Raw genomic sequence first — 21,994 nt, 5'->3', positions numbered from 1 at the left:
GTGCAGCTCACGTCCAGACTGATGGCGTAGGCCTGCTTGGCGGTGCACAGCGGCACGGCGTCGGGGGGCAGAGTGCACGCGTCCTTCTTGCGGTCGTACTCGTCCCGGTACTTCCACTGCGGGGGGGGGGGGGGGTGGGCGGACGTCTCGCGTTAAACCCGCCGCACAGCAGCGCTTCGCGCGGATGGTGTCATGTGGCTGCTCAGAGGAGGTGGGAAGAGTTTAGTGCTCGTGGCATACTCACATAGCTGGTGTGAGCGTCGGCTTTCTTCACGTGGCGGAGGAAGGGCGAGTCTTGAACGGGCGTGAAGCCGATGTGCTTTGTCTTGTTGTGCTTTTCCTTGTAGACGATCTAGGACCACGCAGCACGGGCCATCATTAGTCGCACATCTTGACAAGGGCGGATCGCGAGGGGATGGCGCGCGATTGGGCGACGCGCAAGGGGGCGACGCGCGAGGGGGCGACGCGCGAGGGGGCGAGCAGTGTGTGTGCAGTGCTCACGTCGCTGATCAGCTTGGCGGCTGCCTTAGCTTGCTTGATGGATGGCATGTCAACCAGGAGAGTGAACTTAGTCTTCATCTTCTCAAAGTCTTTCTTGTACATCCACTGGACACAATGACAAAGAGACACATTCCAACAGGACGCCAAGAGCCACCTGCAGCGTAACACTGAGTGTTGAATCCAGTCCACAGTTTTCGTGTATTGTACCAAACCAATTCTGCTGAACAAAATCACTTCCAGAAGGCTATGTTGTCGATGGGATGAGTAAATATAAATACTTTTTTTAAGTGTAGATACAGCAATGGGAAGCAGGCATATTGTCTGCCAATTTATTTTGCAGCATTAAAACGCCGGGGTAATCATCTCGCGACATGAGGCCGACATACCGGGCTCTGCTGCACTTGCATAGCCTTGGCGTGCAAATTCCTGGGCTCCTCCAGCACGGGCGTGAACTTGCTCTTCATCTTTTCATACTTCGCCTTGTACTTCAGCTGCAAGCATTCACACACACGCGCGCACAAGTGCACAGACGTCACCGTTCGGCGTTCAGTACGAGGACGAAGGCTAGAATCGGTGCAGCTAGCAAGAGGCCGGCCGGCAGGCGGACCCTACGCACCTGGCTGATGAGCACGGCGGCCATCTTGGCAGTCTGGAGTACAGGCGTATCGGCCGTGAAGGAGAACTTGCCGCGGTCGAGGTCCCAATCCTTGTGGTAGACGGCCTACGCACCGGGCACAGCGCCAGTGATCCCATGGTTTGCGCTTGAATGGCACAAAATGATTTTCTGCTCAAATGGGCATTGAGGCGAAGCTCTATTTATAGGCCTGAGCCACCAGCAGTGGAAATTTCACAATTCTATGGCGGAATAACTTGGATGTTTTACTTATGTACCATAAATAAAGTATTCTGGTTAAATAAGCTAAAACCTCTGAACATGGGCATGGGATCGTAACTCAAATTGGCTTTTCAGCCTCGCTCACAATGAATAATGGCGTGTGTGCTGTACCACAAGAACTGTGGAGTGTGTGCTCTGGTAGACTTCCTGTAGCAGTGACTCACGGCGCTATAGAGCTGCTGGTTCCTCTTCGCCATCACCATGTCCGGGTTGCCCCACATGTTGCAGCCGATGCCGCGCAGGTACCCAACATCCTCCTTGTACCTCACCTGTGCACACCACCACCATACAACAGCAACCGACTCACCTCACCGCTCCTGTCAACACGCGCAAATCACGCGGCGGGGCAATGGAATCATAGTCCAACATGTGGCTACATTTCAGTACTGGTGTGTGGTGCACAGTGTGTGGGTGTAGTGATTGGGTACGTGGTGATCTGTGTGTGTGGAACAATGCCCTTTTTTGGCAGGCAGGTGCTGGGTAGTGGGGTGGACGAGGGCTGTGTGCACAGGTGCATGTGTGCCACACTAGCGGCTCCGGTTATTAACACGGGTACTGACGTCGCTGATGGCTTCGGTGACGTCCTTATGGTGTATCAGCTCCGGTAGGAAGGGCAGGTGGCTCCATATGCCTCCTCCCTGGACGTAATTCTCCTTGTATTTCACCTGCTCGCACCGGCACAGCGGAACGGACTGGCGGTGTGAGCTTGGGCCGGACGAGGGAATGAGTGTGGGAAGGGGCGTGGGAATATACGAGGGGAAGGGCGAGGGAAGGGGCGAGGGAAAAGGAACGGGCGAGGGAGAGGGAAAGGGTGAGGGAGAGGGAAAGGGTGAGGTAACGGGTGAGGACTTACGTCGCTGATACGGTCGGTTACGAGCCGGTGGTGGCGCAGTTCGCACGCGTCTTCCCGCATGTTGTAGCGTCCCTTGTCCTTCTCGAACGCTTCCTTGTAGCGCAGCTGCAGACACAAGCACACGTGCCCCACGCGCACGCACGCACGCACGGTAGGCCCAGAGACAATCTGCATTGTGCGATGGCGTTGTGTTCAGTTTTATTAATAAATAAATATTAATTCCTAAAAAGTGTAATTGACAATGTATCTAACTAACCATTTGTGTACATAAAAATTATCTGATACGTTTTCAAATATATCCGCTGAGCCAACATGAATTCAAATTCCGAAAGGGAAATGTTTAAAAGGCGGGTCTTGAGTGTAAGATTTAAAACTCTCCACGGACAGGCCCTAAATCTCCGTCAGGGGCCGCAAATACAAAATCTCGAGCACTTGAGGTCTTTAAACAGAGCCAGGCGACCTCTGGTGATCCCTCATCAGTGGAGTGAGCTGGAGGGGCAGTCGGGACGAAGAGTATCTGCATCTTCTGGTTTGCTGGTGCTGTGACTGGCGTTGGTGAAGGGAGATGCTATGCATAAATCATTTCATTTTCCGTTGCCAGATGGCCAACCAGGGGATGTTGTGACTGGTCTTCACGTGTAGCTGGCTCTGCTCTATGTGGTGTTGTGTGTGGGGCATTACGTCGCTGGCCAGGTGGTGTGCTCGCTTGGCGGTGAGGATCGCGGGCGAGTCCAGTCGCGACACAAACTTCTGCTTCAGCTGCTCGTACTCAGCACGGTAGCGTCGCTGCACACGGCAGAGCACAAAACAGGTTGATATGACTACCGCACTGCCACAACCGCACTTAGCCTGACTATGCCCCTATCACAGCATATACAGCTCAACAGCTGTGCCCAGCATAGGCTTCACGGGATAGATGGGAAACATCGCACCACTGCACCACCACCAAAACCACAACCATCATCAAGGCCACCACAACCACCATACAAATCACTACCAGCACCAACACCATTACAAGCACCACCATTAGCACCATCAAATCCACAGCCACCACCATTACCATCATCTCCCGCACCATTAGTATCACCAATACACATATCTATATCCATTGCTTGTCCAGTGATATCGCAAAGTGTGAGAGGCGTGGGTAGCGGTGGGCAGGGTACGCACGCCATTGATGAGCTGACTGGCGGCCTTGGCGTGCAGCAGGGCAGGAGTGTCAGCGTGCATCTTGTAGGAGTGCAGCACATTCCTCTTGGCGTCGTCCGTGTACAGGGACTGAACGCGGCACACGCACGCACGGCAGTCAGCACGGCGAGCAAAGCGAGGGCGGTGAGCCTGCGCGTGTGTGAATGTGCACATGGCCTGGCACAAGCGTCGTGGTGACATCACCGCCACTTAGTGGGGAATGGCGGATGTGTAAAACATAGCCACTAGGGAGACAAAGGCGGTCGGGCGTGGTGTTGGCCACCCACCCCCTCGTGTACCATACCGGCCTTCATAGGTGCTCGCTAACACCACTTGCCCCAACAGTCTGTTCAGGCTAAATGGGGATCTTTGTATTTGTCTATCACATAGCCTGCGGAGCGGTAGCTCAGTGGTTAGCACACTTCACTCCAAACTGAGCAACCCGAGTTTGATTCCCGCTTACGCCCAAAACAGTGGCGAGTATTTGAACCAGTCCTGGGCCTCTCCTAGGTCAGCTAAGCCTTTATATGAGTACCTGGCGTGGCGTGTAAACATTGGCACCGCGGAGACAAAGGTGACTGACCGTGGTGCTGGCCACCCACCCCCACGTGTGCCATGCCGAACTTCATAGGCGCTCACTAACAGCACTTGTCTCAACAGTCTGTTAGAGGTTATACGGGGCATTTTTGTGGTAGAGGAGGGTGCAGCACCTGACTCTGCAGCTCCTGGGCGTACTTGGCGCGGAGCAGCACGGGGGTGTCCAGCACGGGCGTGTAGCGGGACTTGAGGACGTTGCCCGTTGCACGGTAGACCAGCTGGAGGGCACAGAGTGGCGCCGAGTTGAGCGAGTGAGCCTGTGTGACTCAGAGTGAAAGTGGTCGCCTGCTGCTCAGAAGAGAAATGAGGCGGTGCTCATCTCCTGTTTACAGCCCTGCAGTGCCAGGGGTGGAATTCAGACAATTCTTTGGTGGGGCCGAGTCTACCCAGAGACCAATCACAGTTTACTTCCCCAAAAAGTGGTACAGGGTAGATGAGATGAGCCAGTCTGGTAGAACGAGTCCTCAACATGGGAGCAGGAATCGATGAGTGAAGTTAATAGGAACAGTATCCATGGTAGTAGTAATAGAAGAGTGATAAGGAGGTGAATGATCACTGGTGACCGAGTGACTGGAGTGAATCGACGAGTGCTGGATCGTCAATCACCCTGACTGCTGCTTCACTCTGAACTCTGTCCGAGTGTAGCGGGGCAGGAACTGGGTGCTCCACCCCAGGTGTGGCAGAAGCTGAGCTCCAGATTCGGCCGAATTTTCGCTTTGTTTAGCAGCAGCAGTAATAATTGGAGTTCAAGAGGCTTTGTCACGAAAGAGAAAACCAAGCTTCTGCGATGCCTCCTTAGTCAGATGAGTAACACAGCTGTTCCATGACAGCTAAGAGGAGACTGCTGTGCCAAGTTGATGAATGGGAATTCTTACGTCGCTCGTGTGCTGCTTGTTCTGCTGGAGACGCAGATACTCCGGGGTGTCCAGCACCACCTTGGGATTGCCCAGCAGCACCTTCGCGCCCTTTGTGTAGGCGCTCTGATATGTTCACATGAGCACGTGCACACACACACACACACACAGAAAAACCCGAATAAGTACACACGCACGAGAATACAGGTAACTTGATGTTCACATATCAATAGCCTACGTGAGCTATTGCTGCCATTATTTTTCATAAATAGCAGTCACACAGGAGGCATTGGGGAGACGTTTTCTGCCAGCGATATACCCCATAGCGCTTGGCTTCGCGAGCCAGCGTGAAAGCAGGGCTGTTGAAGAGGTAGCACCCAGTCCCCTGCATCCAATGCAGGTCTTCCTTATACTTCACCTAGAATCACACGGGCACACGGAACACACATGTATGCATACATCCATACCTAGACACACGCGCACAGACTTGTGTACGTCAGGAACTGTGTACGTGAGTGTTCCTGCATATGGCAGAGCCTCACTCACGTCACTGAGCTGCTCTCCCACTACGCGGCAGTGCAGCAGCTCAGGGGTCCAAGCCAGGGTCATCGGTCGGCCCCTGGTTAGCTCATAGGCAGCGCGGTAGTCCAGCTGTGAGACACGGATACAATCCAGCTGTGAGACACAGATACAATCCAGCTGTGAGACACGGATATAATCCAGCTGTGAGACACGGATACAATCCAGCTGTGAGACACGGATACAATCCAGCTGTGAGACACAGATACAATCCAGCTGTGAGACACAGATACAATCCAGCTGTGAGACACAGATACAATCCAGCTGTGAGACACGGATACAATCCAGTTGTGAGACACGGATACAATCCAGCTGTGAGACACAGATACAATCCAGCTGTGAGACACGGATATAATCCAGCTGTGAGACACGGATACAATCCAGCTGTGAGACACGGATACAATCCAGCTGTGAGACACAGATACAATCCAGCTGTGAGACACGGATACAATCCAGCTGTGAGACACAGATACAATCCAGCTGTGAGACACGGATACAATCCAGTTGTGAGACACGGATACAATCCAGCTGTGAGACACAGATACAATCCAGCTGTGAGACACGGATATAATCCAGCTGTGAGACACGGATACAATCCAGCTGTGAGACACGGATACAATCCAGCTGTGAGACACGGATACAATCCAGCTGTGAGACACGGATACAATCCAGCTGTGAGACACAGATACAATCCAGCTGTGAGACACGGATATAATCCAGCTGTGAGACACGGATACAATCCAGCTGTGAGACACGGATACAATCCAGCTGTGATACACAGATACAATCCAGCTGTGAGACACGGATACAATCCAGCTGTGAGACATGGATACAATCCAGCTGTGAGGCACGGATACAATCCAGCTGTGAGACACGGATATAATCCAGCTGTGAGACACGGATACAATCCAGCTGTGAGACACAGATACAATCCAGCTGTGAGACACAGATACAATCCAGCTGTGAGACACAGATACAATCCAGCTGTGAGACACAGATACATCCACCTGTGAGACACAGATACAATCCAGCTGTGAGACACAGATACAATCCAGCTGTGAGACACAGATACAATCCAGCTGTGAGACACGGATACAATCCAGCTGTGAGACACAGATACAATCCAGCTGTGAGACACAGATACAATCCAGCTGTGAGACACAGATACAATCCAGCTGTGAGACACAGATACAATCCACCTGTGAGACACAGATACAACCCAGCTGTGAGACACAGATACAATCCAGCTGTGAGACACAGATACAATCCACCTGTGAGACACAGATACAACCCAGCTGTGAGACACAGATACAATCCAGCTGTGAGACACAGATACAATCCAGCTGTGAGACACAGATACAGTCCAGCTGTGAGACACAGATACAATTCAGCTGTGAGATACAGATACAATCCAGCTGTGAGACACAGATACAATCCAGCTGTGAGATACAGATACAATCCAGCTGTGAGACACAGATACAATCCAGCTGTGAGACATGGATACAATCCAGCTGTGGGACACGGATACAGTCCAGCTGTGAGACACGGATACAGTCCAGCTGTGAGACATGGATACAATCCAGCTGTGAGACACAGATACAATCCAGCTGTGAGACACAGATACAATCCAGCTGTGAGACACAGATACAATCCAGCTGTGAGACACGGATACAATCCAGCTGTGAGACACGGATACAATCCAGCTGTGAGACACGGATACAGTCCAGCTGTGAGACACAGATATAATCCAGCTGTGAGACACAGATACATCCACCTGTGAGACACAGATACAATCCAGCTGTGAGACACAGATACAATCCAGCTGTGAGACACAGATACAATCCAGCTGTGAGACACAGATACAGTCCAGCTGTGAGATACAGATACAATCCAGCTGTGAGACACAGATACAATCCAGCTGTGAGACACAGATACAATCCAGCTGTGAGACACAGATACAATCCAGCTGTGAGACACAGATACAATCCAGCTATGAGACACAGATACAATCCAGCTGTGAGACACAGATACAATCCAGCTGTGAGACAGAGATACAATCCAGCTGTGAGACAGAGATACAATCCAGCTGTGAGACACAGATACAATCCAGCTGTGAAACAGAGATACAATCCAGCTGTGAGACACAGATACAATCCAGCTGTGAGACACAGATACAACCCAGCTGTGAGACACAGATGCAATCCAGCTGTGAGACAGAGATACAATCCAGCGAGACATAGGTACGATCTGGCTATGAGACACAGGGACACACCACAGTCTCCCTCACTCTCCCAAGCATGTACAAGACTCTTCAAGATATAGGCATAGTCCTAGAGAAGCAGTGTGAGGGAAGAAGCAGAAAGAAAAGTGTTTGACCTGCAGTGTGGTGGTTAAACATTGTCGAGTCCTCAACGAGGGTGGAGGAATCAACGAGTGAAGTTCACAGGAACAGAAACCATGGTAGTAGAGAGATAAGGAGGCGAGGTTGCCCCTTGCCACTGGTTCACTCACACGGCTGATGGCTTTCTGTACGGCGCGCACGTGTGTGATCTCAGGTAGGTCCTTGCCCAGGTGGATGTTCGCTTTTCCGTTCTCATAGGCCACACGGTAGAGTCGCTGTAATAACCACACACAACGCAGACGCCATCACAATCACTCAGCATGACCTCGAGGCCACTTGCCACCATTCCACCAACATCACACACAACCATATCAACCAAAACAGGTAAGCAGCACACCACTCACCACCATACGAATCACACCACCCACCATACCAACAACACAGTGTAACCACCATACCACCTCACTATGACACTGCGTCCACATGCATCCACCACACCGTTGCCACATGGCCTTGCCTGGTTCTGCAGGAGGCCTACGTGCAGGGCAGTACGGAACCCAACTGCATCGTGGGGCAGTCGATAGCCAGCAGCCTTGCCCTTCTCATAGTTGTCCCGGTACAGCATCTATACAACAATGGCAGCAGCGAAAACGCACATTTGTAGTCTGCCCAGGCTGTGACAAATGTCACTGAGATGCACAGGAGGACACAGGAGAAAACGGGAGGGACTGAGAAAGGAAAGGAGAGAAGGGAAGCCTCTCACTCAACCACTCACTAACCCACTCATTTACCCATCCACTCACAGACTCACCCACCTACCTACTCATTCACTCACTCTCTGACCCGCTCACTAACTCACCCACCCACTCACTAATTCACCCACTTACAAAATCACTCACTCACTCAAGGGAAGGAGGGAATGGAAGCACTGAAGGGGGTCTGAAATGAAAGTCGACAATGAAGGTTACCAGACTTGGAAGCAGAGGGAGAGGGGACCAGGCTAAGATGACCACCTTTCACACAGTTCGAGCTTGGACATATTTCTCGGTCAGCCGAGGTCTATCCAAACTGTGCAGTAAACCAATCCAAAATTAATTTTTGGGTTGGGCCACGTAGTCCAGAGCATGTGGCCTAACCCAAAAACAAATATTGATCTCTATATTGGCTATGTTTTAAGTGACATAGACTCTTCCAAAGTTCAACACAATGTCACCAGAACTCGGCACAAATCAATTCCTGGCACGCAAACTCAGATCCCAATACCCACACTAGACCGGATGGAGTTGCTTAGCGAGGGATTTACAGAGAGTGGGGGTGTAGTGGCTAACCAAGTGGTTATCACTGGTGGAGCAGTGGATCTTGGGAGCAAAGAGGCCGGAGTCCACAAAAGACATACAATGCACATGCAAACAGAATGCGCACGTGCACATGCTCACACTTGTGCGTATGGAGAGTGTTACTTACATTGTTTGTCAGTCCATGCGCTGCCTTGGCAGTGACCAGTGCTATCGTGTCAACGGGGAGATGGTAGCTCGTGGGCAGCAGCTTAAGGCCTTGCTGGTACCAACGCTGTACCAGCACCCACCAAATACCACACAGCGCACGGACACAGCGCACAGGAGCACAGCGGTCAGCACACAGGACATAGGGGCACAGAAAAAAACAGTAGCACACCTACAAGAATCATTTGAGCTGTGATTAAGGGAGTTTGTGTGTCTGTGTAGGTATGTTATTGGGAGCAGTGGCACAGTGATTACTGCACTGTGCTAAATACCTAGGAACCAGAATTTAATTCCTTCTTACGGCCAACATTAGTGCTAAATATCTGAACCGGTTATGGACCTCTTCTAGGTCGACTCAGCTTTAAATTAGTACCTGGTGCAGTGTGTAAAAACATTAACACTGGGGAGACAAAGGCGACCAGGTGTGGTGTTCTGGCTATACCACCCCCTTGTACGCTGTGCTGGCCTTCATAGGTGCTCGCCATTGGCCCTTACAACCTGTGCAAGGCTACATGGGGGATCTTTGTCTTTGTGAATGAGTGAGTGAGTGTGGGATGGTTGAGGAGCCGCACATCATTCCTCAGGCGAGCAGTGGCCACAGCGTGGGCGATGTCGAGTCGCTTGGCTCCCTGCACCGGTCTCCCCCGCACCTCACTCAGGTAGTGCCTCTTGTACTTGTTCTGTCAGCGCACACCGGGGGAGGAGCTCATCGCTCACACAAGCTGCGTCCAGCACGCGTTCCTTCACAACGAGGCAACCCGCATCGATTACACGTCCTGTGTTGGTGTGTCTTGGTGAGGGTCTCGGTGAGTATCTCTCTGTGTTGGTGCGAGGTGGTGTCTCTCAGTGTCTTGTCTTAGTGTCTTCATAAGGGTCTGTATCTCGGTGAGTTTCTCTGTGTCCCAGTGAGTATCTCTGTGTCCCAGTGAGTGTCTCAATGTCTTGGTGATTTTCACTGTAGCCCATTGAGTGTCTCTATATCCTGGTGTCTCTCTTGCGTCTTGGTAAGTGTCCCTCTTGTGTCTTGGTGAGTGCGCGTGAGGACTCACGTCGCTGTAGCCCCGCACGGTCTGGGCCTGCAGATACCCAGGCGTGTCCAGCACGGGCGTGAATGCACTGCGAGCGGCTTCGGCCTGAGCACGGTATCGCACCTGTGCATAGGGAAAACAGGGTGCACCGTCAGCCGGTTCACGCCACGCGCGGGGCGTCTCCATCACCCTCCGTTCGGCGGTGCGCCCGGCGCGGCACTCACGTCGCTGCACTGGTCGCGGCTTTGCTTGGCCTGCAGGATGCTGGGTGTGTCCCACACGAAGCAGCCGATGCCACGCGACCACTTTAGGTCGTCTTTGTAGGCCACCTGCAGCACACACATCGCACGCAATGGTGTTGAGGGAGCGGTGTGTGTCGTACGTCCCGTGCTGCAAGTTAAAAGTTAGAATAGGTAAGCATGAACAAGCTTATCCAATTGAGCACGGTTATTATGGGAGGGAATTCCAGCGCGAGGGAAGAACAGGGCGGTGACGCGGTGGCCCAGCGGTAGCGTGCTCGCCACTCATTGCAGAGGTTTGTGGTTCAAATCCGGCAGGCTGCCCTGGTTAATAACACAGGTGTGTTAACTGTAAAACACGAGATGTCTGCTTCATAGTAAACGATAAAGATCCCGTGACATCATTCAAACAGAGTAGGCCATTGTGTCCCGTCGCCATGGTCAACATTTGTCAAATTCGAAAAACTACGCCGCAAATGACTAAATTGGGATAACACACAGCAACATTGCCCCCTACTCTGAGACTACTACACACTGTGTCTGTGAAACGCATGAGCACCTTCCACCATAATGCACGCCTCTTGACGTTCTTACGGCGTACTCAATTATTACCAATGCTGCGGAGGACGTACGTCACTGTAGAGCTCCTGGGCGTGCCGCGCGTGCTCCAGCTGCTGCATGTCCGGCAGGCAGATCCAGGAGCGGCGGAGCGAGCGGTATCCTCGGCCGCTCGCCAGGTCCTGCGCGCGCTTGGCCACCACCACATCCATCATGTCGGGGGCCAGGTGCAGCGCTCCTTTGCCTTTGTTGTAGGCCGCCGTGTACAGCAACTGCAGAGACGGGAGACACGTCGACCGCTGAACACGCAGGCCAGATGACGGGGGAGCGAGGAGGCTGGGGGAAGTAAGGAGGCGGAGGAGTGAGGAGGTGACCGAGGGGCAAGGAGGTGCTCACGTTACTGAGGATGTTTCCAGCGTGGAGGGCGTGCAAGGCACGGGGATCTTCCTTCAGGAGCTTCGGCTGGGTGAAGTGGGCCTTCATCTGCTCGTACTCCGCACGGTACTTCCTCTGAGTCACGGTCCGCCAGGGAGGGGTGAGAGAAGGGATTCCGTCAGAAGCGATTCCAATGTGACCGTGGACCCGCGGCTCCACCCTCAACCATCAACAACACACTGTGGACTGCCATCCACCAATAATTTATCTGAATTAAAAATAAACCAAAAAGTGCCGTAAAATGTTCATTAAATTGCCATAAGAATAACTTGTAATTGATTCATATGCGATATTTGTATTAAACCAAGTAGTCTGGCCAGATTTGTCTTTAAAAACCCTCCACCACCCGATGTAGCCAAACAATTAAATGATCACAAATACAAGCATTTAATAATGCACCAACTGTTTTTGTTTCAGCTCGCCGATAAGGTGGGGAACAATTCTGTCAGGCTGTGGGGGCCTTATCAGGCTGGGGGAGGCTTTTCAGGCTGGGGGGGCCTTATCAAACTGTGGGGGGGACTTACCGGGCTAGGGGGGCTTACCGGGCTGTGGGGGGCTTACTGGGCGGGGGGGGGGTCTTACCGGGCTGTGGGGGAATGTGGGGGACTTACTGGGCTGTGATTGGCTTACCGGGCTGTACAGGCTTTGCTGGTGACGAGCATTCTGCAGGTGTACAGTGTCTACTGGGAGGGAGAAGCCCTTGGCCTTCACTCGTTGCCATGCTTCTTTGTAGAGGTTCTAGATGCGGAATGAAATCAATCGCATGGCCAGGTCATGTATTTATTAAGTACACCGATGAACCACAAAACACAACACTAACTTAGAATGTCCATAATAGAGTTTTTTTTGGGTTAGATCACGTAAATATATAAATGTGTCGTTAAAACCCACCACCACCCGACACAGCCAACTAGTAAGGGTTGTCACGTTAACAGAACGTGGCCAATTCGTCACGAGTACAGCACACCGGTGTGTTGGAGAGCCAAGCCACAACATTTACAATCTGAGTATGACGTTTCGCAAGCAATTACAACTAGCTTCATCAGGCGACAGCCAGATTTGTGGAGAAGTCTTAGTGTTTGTAAATGTTGTGGCTTGGCTCTCCAACACACCGGTGTGCTGTACTAGTGACGAATTGGCACGTTCTGTTTACATGCCAACCCTTACTAGTTGGCTGTGTCGGGTGGTGGCGGGTTTTAACGACACATTTATATATTTACGTAATCTAACCCCAAAAAACCTTTATTATGGATGATATTGGTTGCGAAAGCCTACGTGTTAAACTAACTTAGGATGTGTAACGCGCACAGCTTTCGTTCACTCTGAGAGAGAGAGAGTTATTTTGAGATGCGAGAAACCATTAGGTAGCCAGAACCGGTGCTACAAACAATTACCCAAGCTCTATGGTCCTGCGAACTAGCTGCGCTGATACGTGGTTCAGAGACACCACGGTCAATAATGAAAAATGTATAAACAAAAACAGAAAAGTATGCAAAACAGCACGGAGAGATGTGTGCTTGGAATTACATTGAGAGACAGAGAGAGGAAGACATAGATTAGAGAACATATGCAAGTTCATGACATCATCCAAACTATTAAGAAAAGTGAGTAGGCTTGGGTTAGAAGGGACGATGATGCTCAATAATAACAACGGATCGGCAGCCAAGGGATGGAACGCGTCTGAGGGGACGTCCACCCAGGTGTTGGAGCAATGAGATCCGTTAATGCGCAGGCGCTGGGTGGATTGTTGCTTTTCTGAATCAGGGAAGTCTTCATCCAGCAGTGGATCGATCATGGCCGATGATGATGATGCTGCTGCTGCTGCTACTGCTGCACTCGGTGTGAGCCGCACGGGCCCCGCTGTCCCGGCTTGCAGATACTCACGTTGCTGAAGAGCTTCTGAGCATTAGCCACGCGGATGTTGTCCACAGAGTCCAGGACTGGGGTATAAACACCACGTGCTGCCTTGTACTGGGCCTTGTACTTGATCTGAGCAGCACAGCATACACACCACGTGTCAGCCGACATAGCACAGTGCGTACTTCATTAAAAAAATGACATCATGTAGCACGCACACCGCGCAGCACACACGCCACGCAGCACATCACATGTTACACGACATCACATCGCGTAGCAAACTGGCTCAAAGCACACGAGCCGACACCTTGCACATGCCACAGAGCACATTACATCTCACAAAGCATCACTTCAAACGGAACATCACACACAATGCATCGTGTACGCATCACATTAAACAGCATATTCAACACTTTATGCACGGTATGTGTTGCGCACAATTTGAGATCTTGCACATCACCGTATTAATCAGAAATGCAGCACCACACATTATCCATTGTCGAGACGAATGGACGGCGAACGGGACCTACATCGCTTAGCTGCTGTGCGCTGGTGAGCGCCGTCAGGTAGCCTGGGGTGTCGGTGACCACCGTGAACTTCAGCTGCCCCAGCTTGGCCTCGGCCTGGTACTTTATCTGCGGAACACGCATCAGCGCAGCAAACAGAACCTGTATTGAGAAACGGGCTGCGAAGGCCTGACGTGGCCAATGAGCTGGCTTCAGCCTGCGTAGAAGGCGCTTGGCTGCGTTTAATCACGTCTGAACAATGCACGGCAGTGGCAGCTAACTTCCTTCACAAACGGCTTCAATTTATAGAGTCGACCTCCTGTGAATGCGGCAAAGCATGATCAGTTGTGAACGTCACATGACCGGCCCCTATCCATTGCACGATTACAACAGGAGACATGGTTGCTGCAAATCAAGTAACTCCTGATGCCAACCAAAGTCATGTGACTTTACCGAAAGAACCAAGAATATGAATCCCTGCAGTCACGAAAGCTTTAAATAAAAAAAAATACAGTTGTAATATTTTGCTGGTTGCTATTAGAATGGCATACGGAAAAATTGCAGATGCTTCAACAACAATATTGAAAGTGAACCATCATGATGCATATTTCAAGGGGATACACACATTTGTATTAAACTCACAAGAACCAATTGTGTGCTATTCGTGTTTTATTGTGCAGAGTGAGCAGGAGGAGGTGGCAGAGTGGTTCATACGCACGTCACTACGGTGATTGTAGACCTCCTTCGCTCGCAGGATGTCAGGGGTGTCGCACACCGAGCAGCCCAGCCCTCGCATCCACAGCAGATCCTCCTTGTACAGGTTCTGCATCACATGACCACCGTGAGCACTGACACCATTGCCACCAGAACAATCGCTACACCACCAGCACCACCTCCTCTACAACCTGCATCAGCATCACACCCACTGTGCGACACCACTCTCACCACCATCAGCTCTACCACCAGTAACATCAGGCCTGACACCACCATGTAACTGAGTTGTTCTTCTGTTTATTTTATTATTTTATTGTTTCCCTTCTACTTGACTTTACCGAAAGAACCAAGAATATGAGTTGTTCTTGCCCAAATTGTTATTTGCTGTCCTGTGTTTTTACGTCATTACTTTGACGTTATTTTGACGAGCCAGGTCGCCCTTGCACATGGGACCATGTCCTGGACCCTTTAGTTCTCACCTGGTTAAACAAAATACACTTGAAACAATCGCAATACCACCAGCACCAAATACAAAGATCCCCCGTATAGCCTTTAACACAGTGTAGGGGAAAGTGCTGTTTGTGAGCACCTATGAAGGTTGACACAGTGCACGAGTTGGTGGGTGTTTACACGCTGCACCAGGTATTCATTTAAGGCTGAGACGACCAGCACCCATCTCACTGACACCACCAACCACCACCATCAGCACTTGCACCATTACCCACATCACAGTTGGCCGCACTGCATCGCAACCATCACACATCGGTCAGATCAACGCAAGTGCCGGGTGGTGCTGACGCTCTCATTGTCGGACATTCGAGGTGAGGTGCACGAGGGGGGGAGGGGCAGCGTCGCTCACGTCACTCAGCAGGTCCTGAGCGTGCTTGGCGTGTAGCAAAGGTCCTTGGTGCGGCAGGCAAGTCCAGTGCCGCAGGTAGGTGCGGTAGGGGATGTCTGAGAGCTGGTGCTGGCACTTCTTCGCCTGCAGCACGCTCAGAGCATCGACTGGAGTCACGCATTTGGTCTTGTCGTCCTCGAATTTCTGCCGGTACAGGCGGGCGTTGAGCATGATGCCGGTGCGCGCGCTGTGAACCAGACGCGGGTCGTCTTGGAGGCGCCGGAAGCCGATCAGCTGGCCCTTGCCCTTCTCGTGGGACTCCTTGTACTTGTACTGTGGGCGACAGCGACCGTGTGAGAGACGTCACCGGTGCAGGGTGGCACCTTCCCCTGCGCTGAAGACAGGGACGAGCCGTGCACGCGTATCCGACGCGTGCACGGCTCGTTTCAACCCAGCTGAGCGTCCTTGCGGAACGTTCATTCATAAAATCCTTAGTTTTAACCCAGGCAGTAACCCATGATTAAGATAAATGTTTATGTGTGGTGAGTTCATGGTCCAAGTCAAGCTACTAATGGCTGCTGGATAGAACTGATGGCATATGAAAGTTCGTATTTTGTTTACCTATTTGACTTATTCCAGAATGAAAAATCTCAGTCAATCAATAAAATACATGACTCAAGTGTGTTTAGAAAGGCCGATGAAGGGCATTCATAAGTAATTCTGTGAAATCATCTTCAAAGGACGCTCTCTGGGAGTTATGGAATATAAATGTTTAATGAAACAACTCAATAACACAATGTTAATACAATTGTGAGAAAACAGTACTCAAAATATAAACAATTAATTATATGACAAGCTGATAATAATACTTATTGTCTAATTTTTAAGTCATCGTTCATGCAAATCACTTCTAAAAACGCTGTAGAGAGGCGCGGGAAATTACAGATAAGCAGAAAGGCAGCCAGAAGCAGCAACAACAATTGCCCAAGCTCTGCGGCCCTTTATTGGCATGTTTGGCCAACTCTATTCACGAGTGATTATAAAAAATAACCAAATAGCTGCCTGTGAGCAATGACACACCGAGACTGCCATTGTGCATGCGGGTTTGGGCACATGGTTGCTACTCAATTCACATCCGCACGCAGGGATATGGGAGCGTGGGGCCCGAACATGGGTACGCACGTCACTGATGATGTCACGGGACTTGCGCGCCAACTGCAGTGGCATCGCATCGATGCGCATGTCGTAGCCCTCTGCTCGAGACTCCCTCCATGCGCCGCGGTAGTGTTTCTGTGAGACAATACACGCGTGAGGATTTTAAATCAATGATGATCATCAGCCATCATCAATCATTTCATTCTGAGCTCCTTCTCGCCCTTTTCGTTCACAATCCCAGCTCTCTCTCTGTGTGTTCTCCCTCCTCCCTGTACCCAATCACGATTCCATTTTTTATCGCTTCTGCCCCCGTTATACTGAAAGAAATTGCCCCTGCACGTCAACCAATCAGCCTCAATGTCTATTTTTCGTTCTGCTGTTAAAACTCGCTTAGTTTCCCTCGCTTCACCAAACCTCCTCCTCCCTTCCGCATCACTAACTCCATCACTCTTCCCAACTCCCCTACCCACTTATCACACTCACTCATGATTTACCACTCATTGTCATTTTCATTATCGTGTATTGCACGCATCATCATATTCAAAATGTACTACCCTCCTCAATAACGCATCTCATCACACTTCTGCTGTACAAATAGTTAATTCTTTGTTCAGCACCTTGGTCAATGTGCTGTATAAATTAAAATGAGATAAGCCCACCCAGGCGATCACCACCTCTCATAATCTAACGATTCAACAATCCATCCAGCACCTGCACACAAACTGATCTCGTTGCTCCTCCTTCTCCTCCGTGGATTTCCTCTCTCAGACGCACTCCGTTCCTTGGCTGCCACTCAGTTATCAGTCTTGACCATCGTCCATCGTCCCTGCTCACGACGCGTCCTGCTCAAGCCCACCGACTTTCCTTAACTGTTTGGATGATGTCATTATCCTGCATCTTCTTTATCTCTCAATGTAAGCTATAATAAATATTTTTTTTAAACTATAAACTATTTTATATAGTTCGTTTTCAGAGGCGATCTAACTAGCACAAATGATAGCTCAACGAAGTGGCTTATCACGAAGAAATGTAAAGCAGCCAAATACTCTAAACGCATGTTTCTAAATGTGCAGGGAAAAACCGGAGGAACTGGAGAAAAATCCACGTGACCATGGGGAGAATACATAAACTCCAAATATATAGGCGTGAGGGTCAGGATCGAATCCACAACCTCCTGGATACCAGGCTAGGCAGATGACATATTGGTGCCCACATGTAATGCCAATTATACAAGTCGCCATGCTTTGTGCACTTTTGAGATTTTGTTGGATATTTTTCGCTAATCACCACAGTGCTTCTGAACCGTGTGTCATAGCAGGTCCTGCCACCCACTGATTCACACCTTGCTTCATGACGCACATTAGATTCAGTCTTTTCACGACCAAGTTTATCTTCCAAAAGCACTGCAGCCTGCTCTCGTCCACCCCTTTATTTCATCTATTCCATCCCCGGTCGACCTTCAACGGCTGCCCTAGGTTCACGCACTATGCTGCGTTTTCCACTTGTGCCCCTCCGAAAGATGTCTCCAAATGCTTAGGCAACTGCAGTTGTCCATGACCTTTGTTCTCTTGTATTGATAATAAGAGCTCGCAATTTACACACCTTCCAGAAAGACATCCATAGCCAGATTCACTTACATCACTCAGGTTGACCGTGTTCACTTTGGCCTGCAGCAGCTCGGGGGTGTCAGGCATGACGTGGATCTGGGTCTTGTCAGCATCCCAAAGTTTCCTGTAGAGTCTCTGTAAGCACAGGGGCAACGTACAACCAACCTCATCTACATCTACATTGAGTTGACGAATAAATGAAGCCTGATCGATGAATGCAGGTAGGATTTGTTTAATTTAGAATAACAAACTCACGCTGTTGATCTGGTCGGCGTTGACCTTGCACTGCAGCATGAAAGGTGCGTCGGTCACGCTTGTGAACCTTATTGTGGCTGGAGGCTGCCGGTATTTTTTGTCACTCAGGATCTCTCCTGCTCTCTGAGCCTTTTTTACTTCCAATGAATCATTGGCAATCCATCCACAGCCCCGCAGCCACTCCAGATCAGCCTTGTACAGGGCCTACGGTGACACAAATCAGATTGCAGTAGTCCTGGACACTGAAACAGGACAGAATAGATGCAAACTTAGAAACGTAAAGAGGGACTTACGTCGCTCTGCAGCTCGTTGGCCATCTTGGCGTGGGCCACGCTGGTCTGGTCCGGCAGACACGTCCAGTCGTGCAGCCTCTGCCTGTAGTTGACTTCACTGACCATGTCCTGGCACTTCTTGGCCATGACAACATTCATCATGTCCGTAGGAATGTGGAATTTTGATTTATTATCATCAAAATCCTTCTTGTACTCGAGATCGCTCTGCAATTTGCCAGCTCGGAATGCGTTGACCATCCTGAGATCATCTTTCAGGCTGGCAATCCCACGATGCTGGCCCTTCTCCTTCTCATAGGCCTCCTTGTACTTGATCTAAAATTAACAAACACCACACGTACTCATATTCTAACATGATAAATGCCATTTGTACACGTTCTTTAGTATGCTCTGACTGCTGGTTATAGATCTTCTCATTGCTTCAGTGAGAATAATACCCGAACATATCCAGTGTATCGCAGGTCACCCCCGGTGGACTTTACAAGCAGTTTTGTCTGAGTATAACTTGACGAGCCACTGCCAATTCAATGGATCCTATGAACTGTAAGAACAGACAACTGAACCGAAGGTCTGGGAAAACAATTCGAACAAATACTGACTGTTATTGAACGACCATAGTTTTCGAGAACAAAAACAATAAATCTGACGATACGCCTCCTTCATATACTTGCGGTGACATTGTTTAGGGGGCGAAATCAGATATTTGAAACCTACGTATAATAATCGTACGCACAATGCACGGCCTTCGATAGTCTGTGGTGAGCGGCGTGGTAGGCGTGTGGAGGCACTCACTCCGCTGATGAGCAGGTGAGCTGCCTTGGCGGCCTGCACCGGAATGGCATCGGGCTTCATGTGGTGTCCCTCTCGCTTCATTTCCTCCCACTGCCGCGTGTAATTCCTCTGCCAAGTAGCACAGCGGGAGACAGAGTTACAACCCTGCATAATACAGCTCTCACTATTGTTACTTTAGACGGTCGTCATCATCAATCGGTCGTGATAAATCCACTGCTGGATGAAGCCTTCCCCAAGTCGTCGCCATCCCTCGTTACCTTACGATGCAAAAATGCAACTGGTAGCTGCGCATGAACTGATTTCATCATCGCTCCATATCCAACATCTGAAGCAAACATACCTGATTGATATTGTAGGAATTGTTCTTGGCGAGTATGAACGGGGGTGCATCTGGCATGAGGTGAATAATTCCCTTGTCTTTGTTCCACTGCTCGGTGTACAGCCTCTGTTGGCAAAGTGATAAATAGAATAAAACTCAGCTTTCAGAAAACCTACGTTTACAAGTAACACATATCAGGACATGCATATGAAAACCAATATCTCACATTGTTCATGAGTGCTGCGCTTATTTTGGCCTGCAGCAACCCGGGCGAGTTGGTGACGCTCGTGAAGCCAACGCTGCACGGGTGCTGCCGGTATTTCCTCTCGCTCAGGATCTCTGCTGCCCTCTGAGCCTTCTTCAGATCCACAGAGTCATTGGCAATCCACCCACAACCCCGCAGCCACTCCAGGTCAGCCTTGTACAGGGCCTGTGCAGGGGAGAACACAAAAAGTTGGCATCATAACAATAACGGTCCGTGTCCTTTAAATCTGTATGTTTACACTGCACGGGATGCTCGTCGCAACGTGTCCATCTATGCGAGTGTTTCTCAAACTCCAATCCTTTGAGGCCGACAATGATGCAGATTTTCATTATTACCAATATTTCCCATACAGATCGAGCATCGACATGTTGCATGTATCTCTTGGCAATCTCAGAATGCCAACCCGTGGAGGTTCATAAGGACTGGAGTTTGAGAAACTGATCGATACTCTGGTCGTACATTGGAACTGTGTGCTGCAATCAAAGTAATACAATATTTTTTTTTTTTACAGAAAACGCATTTCTAAACATGAATCGACTGAACTGCTGAATCTATTTTTTCTTAAAACAAAAAATATGCAATTCCAAAACCTTACATCGCTTTGCAGCTCGTTGGCCATCTTGGCGTGGGCGATGCTGGTCTGGTCCGGCAGACACGTCCAGTCGTGCAGCCTCTGCCTGTAGTTGACATCACTGAGGATGTCCTGGCACTTCTTGGCCATGACAACATTCATCATGTCCGTAGGAATGCGGAATTTTGATTTATCATCATCAAAATTCTTCTTGTACTCGAGATCGCTCTGCAGTTTGCCAGCTCGGAAGGCGTTGACCATCCTAAGATCATCCTTCAGGCTGGCAATCCCAAGGTGCTGGCCCTTCTCCTTCTCATAGTTCTCCTTGTACTTGTACTGCATTACACGTGGAATCATACGCAATGGCTGGTCAACATTATAACAGGATTGGGAATTATAACTATAGGATTTATAAATTATTTGAGAAAACATCACTTGCATTTGTATTTGACACGTCCCTGTCTGTTTACATATTGGTGCAAGTCACCCTAAATCAGGGGCGGGGAACCTTTTTACTGTCAAGGGCCATTTGTATATTTATAACATCATTTGCGGGTCATACAAAATTATCAACTTAAAAATTAGCCTGTTATATTTGGTCAAACATTTAATTAACTCACCCCTAATGCGATGGCTGAAACTGCTTCTCTTTGGCGAGGCGTGTGATGTTTGCTGGTTATTGATGATGTTGCTACTCGCAACTGCTTTTCCAGGTTTGCTCCTAGATTGATTGAATTTCGAGTCCCGCCTGCGGTTGCCTTGGCAGGGCCAGACCAAATTATTTCAAGGGCCTTATACGGCCCGCGGGCCGGACGTTCCCCACCCCTGCCCTAAATCCATGTGAATGTTTCTACAACTGAATTTTGCTATGAACAGTTTTTTTTGTCTGAACCAACCTTCATAACAGTAAATGTACTTAATTTTATATTGATTTACGTTTGTGCAATATTTCTGATTGCTTCTGTAACGCAGTTGTTTTTGCGCTGTTTCTGTTTGGCTTGTTTTAGGCTCTCAATTGTCTTCTCCGTCGACCACAAAGTGGGAATGTAAAGCAATAGTGAATGTTTACTGTTGTGTACAGATGCTGCGATGCTCACAGATTGCCACTCTGTACCAACCACTTGCTGTAGACTGGGATGGTTTGTGCAGCAGCAGCAAACACACAGCAACACCAACAGCAGCAGAATGCACAGCAGCAGAAACAGCAAATGCACAGCAGCAGCACGGATCGCATCACCAGCAACAGCAGAATGCA

At 49.9% G+C, this 21,994-nt stretch overlaps 1 protein-coding gene across 7 annotated transcripts in view; it reads right to left on the bottom strand.

Moving 5' to 3' along the window:
• Window positions 1-21,994, bottom strand: part of LOC116941121 (nebulin-like) — a 97,938-nt gene that overhangs the window by 20,738 nt on the left and 55,206 nt on the right. For all 7 annotated transcript variants that reach the window (XM_032951810.2, XM_032951817.2, XM_032951834.2 and 4 more), the window contains 35 exons: window positions 20,764-21,075; window positions 20,130-20,333; window positions 19,925-20,029; window positions 19,585-19,692; window positions 18,796-19,107; window positions 18,503-18,706; window positions 18,278-18,382; window positions 16,668-16,775; window positions 15,507-15,818; window positions 14,652-14,756; window positions 13,958-14,062; window positions 13,455-13,559; window positions 12,201-12,308; window positions 11,532-11,645; window positions 11,210-11,407; window positions 10,563-10,667; window positions 10,360-10,461; window positions 9,883-9,990; window positions 9,273-9,377; window positions 8,326-8,433; window positions 7,979-8,083; window positions 5,435-5,539; window positions 5,208-5,306; window positions 4,910-5,014; window positions 4,148-4,252; window positions 3,420-3,527; window positions 2,931-3,035; window positions 2,250-2,354; window positions 1,957-2,061; window positions 1,561-1,665; window positions 1,118-1,222; window positions 888-992; window positions 502-606; window positions 245-352; window positions 12-116 (listed from right to left, as the gene is read on the bottom strand). In XM_032951810.2, coding sequence (XP_032807701.1) covers window positions 12-116; window positions 245-352; window positions 502-606; window positions 888-992; window positions 1,118-1,222; window positions 1,561-1,665; window positions 1,957-2,061; window positions 2,250-2,354; window positions 2,931-3,035; window positions 3,420-3,527; window positions 4,148-4,252; window positions 4,910-5,014; window positions 5,208-5,306; window positions 5,435-5,539; window positions 7,979-8,083; window positions 8,326-8,433; window positions 9,273-9,377; window positions 9,883-9,990; window positions 10,360-10,461; window positions 10,563-10,667; window positions 11,210-11,407; window positions 11,532-11,645; window positions 12,201-12,308; window positions 13,455-13,559; window positions 13,958-14,062; window positions 14,652-14,756; window positions 15,507-15,818; window positions 16,668-16,775; window positions 18,278-18,382; window positions 18,503-18,706; window positions 18,796-19,107; window positions 19,585-19,692; window positions 19,925-20,029; window positions 20,130-20,333; window positions 20,764-21,075 — 4,608 coding nt within the window. The remainder of the gene's footprint in view (window positions 1-11; window positions 117-244; window positions 353-501; window positions 607-887; window positions 993-1,117; window positions 1,223-1,560; window positions 1,666-1,956; window positions 2,062-2,249; window positions 2,355-2,930; window positions 3,036-3,419; window positions 3,528-4,147; window positions 4,253-4,909; window positions 5,015-5,207; window positions 5,307-5,434; window positions 5,540-7,978; window positions 8,084-8,325; window positions 8,434-9,272; window positions 9,378-9,882; window positions 9,991-10,359; window positions 10,462-10,562; window positions 10,668-11,209; window positions 11,408-11,531; window positions 11,646-12,200; window positions 12,309-13,454; window positions 13,560-13,957; window positions 14,063-14,651; window positions 14,757-15,506; window positions 15,819-16,667; window positions 16,776-18,277; window positions 18,383-18,502; window positions 18,707-18,795; window positions 19,108-19,584; window positions 19,693-19,924; window positions 20,030-20,129; window positions 20,334-20,763; window positions 21,076-21,994) is intronic.

The sequence above is a fragment of the Petromyzon marinus genome, chromosome 10 (assembly GCF_048934315.1).
Source record: "Petromyzon marinus isolate PM22_M1 ecotype Great Lakes invasive population chromosome 10, UKy_Petmar_22M1.pri1.0, whole genome shotgun sequence".
NCBI classification, from domain to species: domain Eukaryota; kingdom Metazoa; phylum Chordata; class Hyperoartia; order Petromyzontiformes; family Petromyzontidae; genus Petromyzon; species Petromyzon marinus.
Note: the sequence above shows the minus strand (reverse complement) of the source record. Positions and strands in the feature narration are given on the sequence as shown.